At 40.0% G+C, this 13169-nt stretch overlaps 1 protein-coding gene across 5 annotated transcripts in view; it reads right to left on the bottom strand.

The window, feature by feature from the left end:
* Window positions 1-3037: 3037 nt before the first annotated feature.
* Window positions 3038-13169, bottom strand: part of KBTBD12 (kelch repeat and BTB domain containing 12) — a 123727-nt gene continuing 113595 nt past the window's right edge. For all 5 annotated transcript variants that reach the window (XM_056524848.1, XM_056524850.1, XM_056524847.1 and 2 more), the window contains one exon: window positions 3038-3810. In XM_056524848.1, the coding sequence (XP_056380823.1) occupies window positions 3641-3810 (170 nt within the window). In that variant the 3' untranslated portion in view covers window positions 3038-3640. The remainder of the gene's footprint in view (window positions 3811-13169) is intronic.

The raw sequence follows: 13169 nt of genomic DNA on the forward strand, positions 1-13169 counted from the left end.
AGAAAATTCTGTCTGCATAATGCACATACTAAATCATTTAAATATGCATTTACTGTAGCAGTTATCATTTAAAAGGGCACTGTCACCAACTTTATTTTTTGATGTTGTAGTACGGGCTAGTGCCGTAGCGGGGGGGGGGGGGGGGGGGGGGGGAAACGGGCTAGCAAAAAAAAAAATAGGATGGTGGGAGCTACCCTTTAATCTTAGCCAGAGCGTATCACTTTGGAGAAGGTGCCTTTATTTTGTTTTTCCTCTCCCCATCCCTATTTTTAATTAAAACATTTTTTTTCTTATTCAGTTTTCCAGATATTCTGACCTGTATTAATGTATGTAAAATTAAAGGAAGATCTTACTTAAAGGGGTACTCCCACCCTAGACATCTTATCCCCAATCCAAAGGATAGGGGATAAGATGTCTGATCTCGGGGGGTCCCACTGCTGGGGACCCCCGCAGTATTGCATGTGTCACCAACCTGTTTTTTGTCCGGAAGCGCTGGAGGGCCTGAGTCGCGACTACGGGAACGGAAGACGTCAGTACTCCGCCCCCGTGTGACATCATGCCCGTCCCCTCAATGCAAGTCTATGGGAGGGGGCGTGACGCCCCCTCCCATAGACTTGCATTGAGGGGACGGGCGTGATGTCACACGGGGGCGGAGAACTGATGTCACGGACTTCCGTTCCCGTAGTCGCGACTCAGACCCTACAGCGCTTCAGGACAAAAACAGGTGGGTGCCGCATGCAATACTGCTGGGGTCCCCAGCGGCGGGACCCCTGAGATTAGACATTTTATCCCCTATCCTTTGGATAGGAGATGAGATGTCTAGGGTGGGAGTACCCCTTTAAAGGGGTTTTCTGGAACTCTTTGTCATCAACATCTTATCAATGGGGTCCATTAGCTGATAAGCTGTTTACCAAAGCAGCAGCATCAGAATATACAGCTGTTGCCTGTCCGAGCATGCTGGGAGTCAGAGTATCTGGAGGTCTACAGTTTGGAGACCACTGCTGAAGAGTATATGCAAGTACAATGCTGATCTGTGGGGATGACAGGTATTAAACCTCATTGATCAAATATTAATGACCCAACCTGAGGATAATAAAATAAAGTCCCCTTTAAAGACCAACACACTCTACAGAATTTCTGTCCAGAGAAATTCCGGGTGGGGATTACACGTACCACTGAAATCAATTACTGCTATGTTTACTCACATATGCACTGTCCCCTTTGACAACAATTCAGTTTCAGACGGAATTCTGCAGAATGTTAATTTTAATTCTTTCTCTTTCGTCAGAGGGTGAAATTGGAATTTCTGTAGAAGAAACTTTGCAGTGTGCACAGTGTAGCAGAATCCCATTGAAAACATGGGTACAGGCTCTAAAATTATACATTTCTTTAATATTTATTTTGTTTTTATTGTTGTTTTGGGGTAGAGAAGGAAGATTTTATATTGATGACCATATCTGAAGCTTTCCGATCTGCTGTACATTATAAGAAGTGTAATTGGTACAGTGTACAGAATGCAATATAGCATAGACCACTGCATTACAGTGAAATCTCCCTTAGTGGACACCTCCCATTAGGGGACACCGCCCATTAGGGGACACCTTTCAATAGGGGACACCTCCCAATAGCAGACAGTTTTTAATTTCCCGGCAGAGTCCCATGGAACTTAATGTATTTGCACCCTCTAAATAGGGGACATTCCCAATAGGGGACAAAACACACCCAATAGGGTACAAAACACTCCCAATAGGGGGCAAAACACACCCAATAAGGGACAAGCAGACGTATGTGCCGCCCTACCTTGTACACAGGGTCGCTGTCATTGGTACAGCCAATACTCCAGTAAGTGGCTCGGGTTCCAGGGGGCCCTGACCCCTGCTGGACCCCCCTGTAGCAGCCCCAGCATACCCCTTCAGCCAAATCACCCCCCCCCGTACCAAATCATCCCCCCCTATGCCAAATCATTCCCACATCCCCATGCCAAATCATTCCCCCTTTCCCTCATCCCCTTGCCAAATCATCCCCCCATGCCAAATCATTCCCCCCTCCCCCATGCCAAATCATTCCTCCTTTTCCTCATCCCCCTGTTCTTCTTACCTGGCCAGCAGGCAGTGATGAGTGACGCTCCTTTTGCGCTTCACTCGGTGAGGACAGTGACGGCTGTGAGCAGTGGCAGCTGCCTGAAATGAAGAGTGACATATGGAGTGTCACTCGTCACTGGCCAGGTAAGAAGTAAGAAGAACAGAGGGAATGGAGGAATGATTTGGCGTGAATGATTTGGCATTACTTTTTCTAATTAATTATATTGTTGAGATTTTTTTAAAGCCTTATAAGGGTACGTTCACACGTACAGAATCCTGCGCAGATTTGATGCACAGGATTTGTAACTGCAGATTAGAAGCTGTGCTCAGTCATTTAGTTTACATTAAAATCTGCAGCAGAAATTCCTGTGCATCAAATCATGCGCATCAAATCTGCGTACGTGTGAACGTACCCTTACAGTGCAAAATTATTTATTTGTATTTAGCTTTTTATCGTATTTTATAGGTAATTACACTCTGGAGTGAGTACAGAACAGTATTCCGTCATTTAGAAAGATGTTTAAAGGGGGACTCCAATTTTTTTAAATGAACTGGTGCCAAAAAGTTAAACAGATTTGTAAATTACTTCTATTGAAAAAAATCTTTATCCTTCCAGTACTTATTAGCAGCTGTATGCTACAGAGAAAATTATTTTCTTTATTAATTTCTTTTTTGTCTTGTCCACAGTGCTCTCTGCTGACACCTCTGTCCATGTCAGGAACTGTCCAGAGTAGCATAGGTTTGCTATGAGGATTTTCTCCTGCTCTGGACAGTTCCTTATATGGGCATCGAGTTCAGCAGAGAGCACTGTGGACAAGAAAAAAAATTAATTCAAAAAGCAAAGAATTTCCTCTGTAGAATACAGTTGCTAAAAAGTACTGGAAGGATAAAGATTTTTTAATAGAAGTAATTTACAAATCTGTTTAACTTTCTGGCACCAGTTGATTTATAAAAAATGTTTTCCACTGGAGTACCCCTTTAATAGGGGACATCTCCCAATAGTGGACACTTTTTTATTCCCTGTGAGTGTCCGCTATTGGGAGATTCTACTGTATCGGAGAATATCCTAAAGGCGTGCGTGTAAAGATACCAGTGGCAACCAGCAGAAATTTTGAATGTAGGCTGCAACAGGATCTGTTCAAGAGAAATAAGATAAATTGTTTGCAAATTCTTTGTAAAGTATATGAAAATATAAATCAGTGTTAAAAGTAGAACATACACTTTAATATACTCAGTTATGTATCGGTTTTGCAGGCAATATTGCCCTACTGTGCATACACTGTGGTCAGCTTGATATCTCGAAACTATATTTTTTGACCGCCATGTATGGCTGTAGAGGGTGCACCTGGGCGCTGGCACCTAAGGGTGGGCCCAAAGCGCCTTTGCCACAGAAAAAAAAGCAATATTATAAATAACCAAATTTTGCACAGCAATACTTCATGCTCAGTAAAAATCGACATTGCTAAGATCACTGCTCACTGTCTTCTAAAGATTCTTCTAATTTACCAAATGTGGAATAAAAGCTTTTTTCCAGAGGTCAGGATACTATGTATGCAATTTCACCTCTCCAGTAGGTCCCGTGGAGGAGGGAGTAGGTCTCGAGGGTTTAGTCTTGCAACAAGACAGACATCATAGGAATCATGCATAGGTGCCCGGGTACACACGGTGTTCCACTGGTTCTCCCAGGGGTCAAGCTCCAGAATTTCCTTTGTGATTACCTCATGTCGATCTGTAGAAATATAAAGAAATGTTTCATATAAAGAACTGGGGGAGAAAGTATCAATGTCTTGACATGTTTTATTGACTTTTAGTAGCTCTTCATTTAAAGGTTAACACCGTGACAAATGTACAGTTCTTATAAAAAATTATATTTTTTCCACTGGGTTATGCCAATGGGCATTGTAACACCAATTCTATTTACTATGCACTTTACTCCTACTGAGCGGCTATGCAGACATTCAGCAAACGAAATGCAAAGTCAGTAGATGTGTACATGAGTGATGTTTCAGATGGGGCAGTTATTGCTCTTCTAGCAACATTTCTTTAGAAGGTTTTTCTAGTTAAAGGAGTACTCCACTGGCCAGCGTTCGGAACTAAATGTTCCAAAGGCTGTTTTTGCGCTGCGGTGGTCGGCCACGCCGCTTGTGACATCACGCCCACGCCCCCTCAATGTAAGTATATGTTAGGGGGCATCATGCCCCCTCCCATAGACTTGCATTGAGGGGGCGTGGCCGTGACATCACTAGGGGCATGGCCGACCACAGCAGCACGAAAACAGCCTTCGGAACATTTAGTTCTGAACGCTGGCCAGTGGAGTACTCCTTTAAGACAACCGCTTGTAGTTTGCCTTTGCCTAGGATTGTCCTCAAAAAGAGTGACCGTTTCTTTTGAGGATCTGATATGTAGATGGTTACATGGCGGTCTACTGATTTAAATTGATGCAGTGGAGTAGTTTGTTTCATGGAAATCTACTTATCCAAGATATATCTGCTGGTAACTGGGGACATGAGAGCCAGAGGAGACCCAAAATATTAGATGCCTATGCTCATTAATATGTAGAATATTTTCAGCAAAACTAAAGATGTGTAAATCCCCTTAGGTAGCTTTCCTAGTATATGAAGTAATTTCCTGTTGCTGGAATATGCTTTCCCTTTGTGATTGAGTCCGACTGCTTGGACAACCACTGATATTCATCATAAACGTTCCTTCATAGATTATCCCGGCATAGTACCTGTTCACATCCTGTGCAAAGTGGCCTCTGTTCTATTATTCATAAGATCAATTGGGATCCCACAGGTAGGACCCCCCATAAATTGTAAAGTACTGGCATACCCTAGTGATATACCAACATCTCCTAAAATGGAACTATCCCTTAAAAATTCCAGTTTCAACTTAAGAGATTGTAAAAAGGGGGGTATGGAAGAAAAGCCTATTGATAAAAATGAATCAACTCTTTAGTTAGTAAAAGCAGCAGTGTCCTTTACTACATGGATGGTAACACAGCCATAGCTCCATAACAAAACATAAATTGGTTACATTAAATTTATGCCAATATCCCACATAATACCTTCCAGCCCTTAACCAGTTACATTGTTTATATCATATACATGACGGCAGTAGTAATAATTCTTTCTCTTAACCATGAATTTACTTGGCAGGGAGCGGAGATTCTTTTTTCGGTAATGTGTAGGCAGATGTGCACAGACATACAGACAGGTGTGCTTATTAAGCTCGTTAAATATAAAAGAGAAAAATAAATCTTAATTGCGCTAAGATTAGAATGTTCAATCCTCCATTTATATCAACTCTCATTTCCAAATTATAGGTTACTTTCACAGCTTTACCTTTACTGCCACAGCCAGCTTTAGCCTTAAGGGGTAACTCTCACTTTAAAAAACTTCTGAAATGTCATAATGACATGGCAAAAGACAGTGGGGTCCGGGTGCTCAGATTCCCACCAATGAAAGGGAGAGGCACCCAACTGAACACGGAACCTTTTTATTATGATCGTTTTTATTCTGACAGTCAAGCGTGCATTGTGTAGATTCATGGAAAGAGTCATAGAATCTGTACACAGCATGCTCGGCCATTTAGCGGGAACCAGTCATAAATTAAAAGGCAAGGATTACTGCGGATATAACAGTAGGGCACGAGGCATCGAGAGCACCGTTCAAGGCGATGGCACCGTTTCATGCCGTGTAGGCGTTTCTTCAAGCCTGGGCCTGAAGAAACGCCTACATGGTGTGAAACAGCTCTGTCACCTTGACTGGTGCTCTTGATGCCTTGTGCCCTACTGTTATATCTGCAGTAAGCCTTGTCTGTTATGCACTTGGAATAAAGTCTTGAAGCACAGTAATTGCTGTGAGTGATCCTCGTTTTTCTTCTTTGGATGTTTTCACATTGTTCCTATTGGAGAAAGCACCACGGAACAGGACAAAGTTTAAATCAGCCGACATATCCCGATCCAGCTATCTCTGCAGCAATTACATGCCCTAGTAGTGCCAGGTGTATCTACTCTTCTTTTCTGTTGAACAATAAATTAAAAGGCACATAGGTCTGCTTAGTACTTCTGTCATTTTGTTTTAGCAATTGTGGGGGTCTCAGCACCAAGACCACCACCCAATTAAAGTTTATGACATGTCAGTTTTCAAAAATGATAGATACCCTTTAATGGCACAGCCTCGTGTTTCAAATGTGGCAATAACTGTTTAACTTCTTTCCAACACAATGCTTAGGTATGTAAAATGTCGAGTTAGGAAATATGGAGCAGGTTCAGGAGGTTCAGCAGCTGGCATTGGAGATCATTTAGTTGTTTAACCTCCTAGATGCTTAGGTCAGTAATGACTGAGACATCTAGGAGGTTAGTATACAGGTGCTGGTCCTGTATCGGCTCCTGTTGGCACCCTGGCAATGTAATTTTGATATGCCCATCAGTTGTCATGACAGCAAGAGGCCTTCTGAAGGCCTATTTGGTGCTATGTTAGAATTCCTTATGGAATACAGTCTTTCTAGGTATATTTTAGAACCATAAAATAATATTTTAACAAAAAACGATGGATCAGATACATGGATCCTGATGGGAACAGGATTCTTTTTATACCAATCACATATAAATAAATTTCTATATATACTTTATTCTAAAAAATTTGTGGCAACTGACACAATTTTTTTTTAGAATAAAGTATTTATAGGAATTTATTTATATGTGATTGGTATCAAAAGAATCCTGTTCCCATCAGGATCCATGTATCTGATACATCGTTTTTGTGTGCTTTGACTCCATTCCACAGGTTCAATCTACCTTTTACTAATGAGAAACACATGTGGATTGACCATATAAAAAGAGTCTCTACTGCTGTCTTTTATACCTTTCGCCTACTGAGGAAGGGTCGATCCAAGTACCCTGAAACGCGTCTAAGCATTCTTACTATCCAGATATAGCACTTTATAAGATGCATTTCTAATCTGTATATTATCGCAATAAAAGCCGGCATAAAGAAATCCAAGAGACCCATTTACTGCACCTGTACCTCCACAACACCGGTATGCTGTCTGCTGCATGACTTGATCACGATCAATCTCTCCATTCAAGTGCTGCCTGAGAGGAGGACCGTTACAACTGAGATCCTTATTCATTGGAGCCTCATGCCAGAGTATACGCTCCTATAATTTCTGTGAGCGTCATACAGCAACTAAAAGTGCCGCAGCGCCTGTAACATCAAATTAGCCGCAGGACTTTTGACACTTGGTCCGTCGCAGTACAGGACCAGCAGCCGGAGACATGGTGAACAAATGACAATATAACCATTGCAGACAAACTGTGGGCAGTATACTATAGCTCCATTTTTTATATTTTTTGGAGATTTCTCATACACAATAATTTCTTGACATCTAATTGCCGGATTAATGAACTTTTTCTGAACGATCAGATTACAAGTTCTAAAGCAAACACCATTAGTGTTCCGATTTTTTCAGCCATTGGGGCCCAAATGGCAGATACTATCAGTGCTATATACTTTTGTGTTTTATGAAATTATTTTAATTGTTTTTATATTGTGAATAATATTGTGTAATAAACAATTTTTGCATTCATATAAATTAAACTGTCCCCAATTTTTATTCGTTGTGTATCATCCTTGAGGTGTGGTTAAAATATTATTTTATTTTTCTATATGTTGATCAGTGGGGATTGATCTTTTTAACCACATACACTTCGGATGTTGGTTGTGGGCTGCACACACAAGTTTTCTTTCCATATTTTAGAACCAGGCTAATAGATGTACTACACACAAATATACCAGGCTAATAGATGTACTACACACAAATGTACCAGGCTAATAGATGTACTACATACAAATATACCAGGCTAATAGATGTTCTACACACAAATGTACCAGGCTAATAGATGTACTACACACAAATGTACCAGGCTAATAGATGTACTACATACAAATATACCAGGCTAATAGATGCACTACACACAAATGTACCAGGCTAATAGATGTACTACACACAAATGTACCAGGCTAATAGATGTACTACACACAAATGTACCAGGCTAATAGATGTACTACATACAAATATACCAGGCTAATAGATGTACTACACACAAATGTACCAGGCTAATAGATGTACTACACACAAATGTACCAGGCTAATAGATGTACTACATACAAATATACCAGGCTAATAGATGTACTACACACAAATGTACCAGGCTAATAGATGTACTACACACAAATGTACCAGGCTAATAGATGTACTACACACAAATGTACCAGGCTAATAGATGTACTACACACAAATGTACCAGGCTAATAGATGTACTACACACAAATGTACCAGGCTAATAGATGTACTACACACAAATGTACCAGGCTAATAGATGTACTACATACAAATATACCAGGCTAATAGATGTACTACACACAAATGTACCAGGCTAATAGATGTACTACATACAAATGTACCAGGCTAATAGATGTACTTCACACAAATATACCAGGCTAATAGATGTACTACTCACAAATGTACCAGGCTAATAGATGTACTACATACAAATATACCAGGCTAATAGATGTACTACACTCAAATGTACCAGGCTAATAGATGTACTACACACAAATGTACCAGGCTAATAGATGTACTACACACAAATATACCAGGCTAATAGATGTACTACACACAAATGTACCAGGCTAATAGATGTACTACACACAAATGTACCAGGCTAATAGATGTACTACATACAAATGTACCAGGCTAATAGATGTACTACACACAAATGTACCAGGCTAATAGATGTACTACACACAAATGTACCAGGCTAATAGATGTACTACACACAAATGTACCAGGCTAATAGATGTACTACACACAAATATACCAGGCTAATAGATGTACTACATACAAATGTACCAGGCTAATAGATGTACTACACACAAATATACCAGGCTAATAGATGTACTACATAAAAATATACCAGGCTAATAGATGTACTACACACAAATGCACCAGGCTAATAGATGTACTACACACACATGTACCAGGCTAATAGATGTACTACATACAAATATACCAGGCTAATAGATGTACTACACACAAATGTACCAGGCTAATAGATGTACTACACACAAATGTACCAGGCTAATAGATGTACTACATACAAATATACCAGGCTAATAGATGTACTACATACAAATATACCAGGCTAATAGATGTACTACACACAAATGTACCAGGCTAATAGATGTACTACATACAAATATACCAGGCTAATAGATGTACTCCATACAAATATACCAGGCTAATAGATGTACTACACACAAATGTACCAGGCTAATAGATGTACTACATACAAATGTACCAGGCTAATAGATGTACTACACACAAATGTACCAGGCTAATAGATGTACTACATACAAATATACCAGGCTAATAGATGTACTACACACAAATGTACCAGGCTAATAGATGTACTCCATACAAATATACCAGGCTAATAGATGTACTACATACAAATATACCAGGCTAATAGATGTACTACATACAAATATACCAGGCTAATAGATGTACTACATACAAATATACCAGGCTAATAGATGTACTACACACAAATGTACCAGGCTAATAGATGTACTACATACAAATATACCAGGCTGATAGATGTACTACATACAAATGTACCAGGCTAATAGATGTACTACATACAAATATATCAGGCTGATAGATGTACTACATACAAATGTACCAGGCTAACAGATGTACTACATAAAAAATACAAAATATAGGGGGTTATATAATAAAGAAAGAAATTCATGCAATTGATAAATATAATTTGTTAATAAATTAATAAAATAATATAATCTATGACTGCTGCACAGAACCAATATTGCATAGAATTCCTTATTACAGCCTGCCAATAGTATTGCCACTGCCCATCATTACTGTGCCCAGCTACTGATGAGCGGGCTGCATGGACTAAGTAGCCACTGTCAAGTGTCTACTTTGTGTACCATACATACCTTTTAGTTATAACATTGTCTATTGTTATTTCTCGCCTAAGTGTCAAGGAGGTGGGGCCAAGCTGCTCAGCCAGGCACACCTCCTACCTTGCCCTCACCTGCCAGCCCTTCCATGGTGGACATACAGGGTTCAGCTGCCAATCAAGGAGGGGCTGGAAGGTGAGAGCAAGTATGGAGGCATTCCAGGCTGTGGCACTTGAGCATCTTGGCCCCACCCCCTTGACACTTGTCATAAGCCCCATAAAACTCTGTCAATAGAAAAATAAAAGTGTTATGGATCTTAGAAGGCAAAAAGAAAAAAATGTGAGCATTAAAATGAAAATTTCTGCATCAGGATAGAGTTAATACTTTTAACTAAGTGATTCTAAGTTTTTTTCATGATACTGTGGGAGACATAAACACATATATCTGTGCAAAACAAACTGGTGCAATTTATTCCAAAAAATAGCTTAAGGGGTACTTATTATTATTTTTTTTCATATCAACTGCCTCCAGAAAGTTACACAGATTTGAAAATTACTTCTATTAAAAAATCTTAACCCTTCCAGTACAGTAGTTAAAGGCTCATCCATTTCCCATAGACTTCAATATTAAATTTACTGTATCTTTTTTTTTCTCTTCCGTTTATGTGAAAGGATACTGCATGCACCGTCTTTTCTCCCATCAAAACAAACAAAAAAAAAAAAAAAAACGGAAATTAGTGCAGATGGGTGCAAACGGATGTGAAACGGTTATAAAAAAATCCCATTGACATCAATGGGATTATTTTACAACTGTTTGTAATCCGTTTACAAGCTGCAACAACGGAACCTAAACGGGGGGGGACAGCCAGCCGTGTGAACACACCCTTAAAGGAGTAGTCCAGTGGTGAACAACTTATCCCCTATCCGACCGCTGGGGCCCCCCCGCGATCTCAAACTTATCCCCAATCCTTAGGATAGGGGATAAGTTTTTCACCACTGGACTACCCCTTTAATAAGCAGAGGTCCTTTCCTGGCAGCTGCTGTGATATCTGCTGCCCACTATGCAGAGCTATAAACCATGTCATGTCAGCACTCTTGGACAGCAGCTGCTGGATGTTTCATGGGATGTCATCAGAGCGAGGCTGGAGATTAATTAACGCCTGTTCCTAGATATAAAACCCCAAGGAGGACATCATCAAATTCCCACATGTTCCAAATCTTTAGAGAACCAAAACAGTGTAAACATACACAGACTGTGTTTTTCTGAGTTTTTAAACAGAGTCTGATAGACATCACTTCCTGTTATTTGTTCCAAGTATGGGGACCCATAATGGTGTTTTTATAAGCCATGTTTTCCATAAAAAAAGGAGATAATTATTTATAAAAGGCTAAAGTTATTGTTTCCTGGTGTTCCTTAGTAATAATCTTGCTTCTTAAAGGGAACCTGTTACCTGTTCAAGCCCCATTACGTTTATCACCTCAGTAGAGCCCTCTAGTGGTGACTACAGACAGCCATCGTTTTCTTAATTAGCTCTATGTCTATGCTGAGGATATGGACCTCTGGATAAAAAATAATAATAATCAAGCTCTGACTTCTTTAAACATAGATTAAATTGATCAATTTTAATTAATTGATCAGAACAAAATGTTGGACCTAAAAGGGACATTTTGAGAAAAAAATATTAAAGATAAACATTAATGCTAGCGATGCAAAACTTTTCCGGAGGGACAAGAATTCTTTCTATTTCTAGTGCAGTTTAAAATAAACACATGGATGAGAAAATGTCAAACATTTAGCTCAGCAACTAAGTACTCAGCTGGATTAAAATATTTTACTTGATCTCCTCTTGTATACAATGTAATGTTTAGACCATTGGTGCACAGTCTGCAGCCAGCAGTTCACATGGCTATCCTTCATATAAGATAAGGCCAGGGACTATTGATACTATTCAGAATATTGGGCAGACTAGATGGGCCAAATGGCTCTTATCTACTGACACATTCTAAATTTTAATTGTGGCCCCTGTTCTGCTAAACAGAAACACAATGGATGACACAGGCAGAGACGCCCCTTGCTGACTATAACAGCTCACTGGCTAATGCAGGTCGTTGTCACACGCAGATATAGGGAGGAATTTACTAAAGATTGCCATCCTACACACTGGTCTCTAGCTTATAGAGTACCTGTCACCAAACTAAACTTTTAATATATTGTTCCTTATGTAATTATAAGACACTTTTCAATTTACTTGCTGTTAAAATTCTCAACCTTTATACGTTTTTGATCTGATTGAAAAAACAGCCACTAGGTGGCTCTGTTCTGTTCCCTGTGCAAGTCAAACAGCTAGTTTGGTCTCCTCCAGGAATGGCAGGAAACCAAACTCAGGAAGTACATGCGAGGCATGGCGAGGCACAGCTGTCGCAGGCTTCAGTGAAGTCACGCCTGCTGGGGAACTCCCACTCTCTCCTGCCTGGAGCTCACACAATGTGAGCAACGGGAAAGGTATGATACAGAGCTTTTTAAAGCTTGTTTTTTTTTTTTTTTTTAAGGGCAGGAGGGGTGTTAGGAGTAGTTAGGGAATATAATCTGAGTTAGTTTAGATAATATGGTTTGATGACAGGTACTCTTTAACTGAGAAGTGCACACCTTTAAAGGAATTTTTCATCTTTGTGGCTGTCCCTCTCCAGGAGTCCACTCCATACCTGGTGGGTGTCAGCTGTCATGTGTAGCTGACACTCGCTGCCAATGACTGGCATCAGAGAGCACTCTGAGGCTATGTTCACACATTGTACTAACATATTTTATGTATTAGACTGTTTCCATGCCACAGCCAGGCTGGAATTGGTGGAGCAAGTACTAGAGATAGCTATGGGTCCCAGCAGTGACACCCACGTGTAACAGACATTTATGGTATATTCTGTGCATATGCATCAAACTGTCAGAAATGGGAATACCCCTTTAACCAGATTTCTCCAGTACAGTGCGATGTACTGAATAAATTAAAAAGGTATAAAATGCAAGCCAAAACAAGATACAATGGAAAAAGAAGAGAAAAGCTAGGCCATGTAAACACTTTCACAAATAAGTTCACAAATAAGTT

The sequence above is a fragment of the Hyla sarda genome, chromosome 6 (genome assembly GCF_029499605.1).
Source record: "Hyla sarda isolate aHylSar1 chromosome 6, aHylSar1.hap1, whole genome shotgun sequence".
Classification (NCBI taxonomy): domain Eukaryota; kingdom Metazoa; phylum Chordata; class Amphibia; order Anura; family Hylidae; genus Hyla; species Hyla sarda.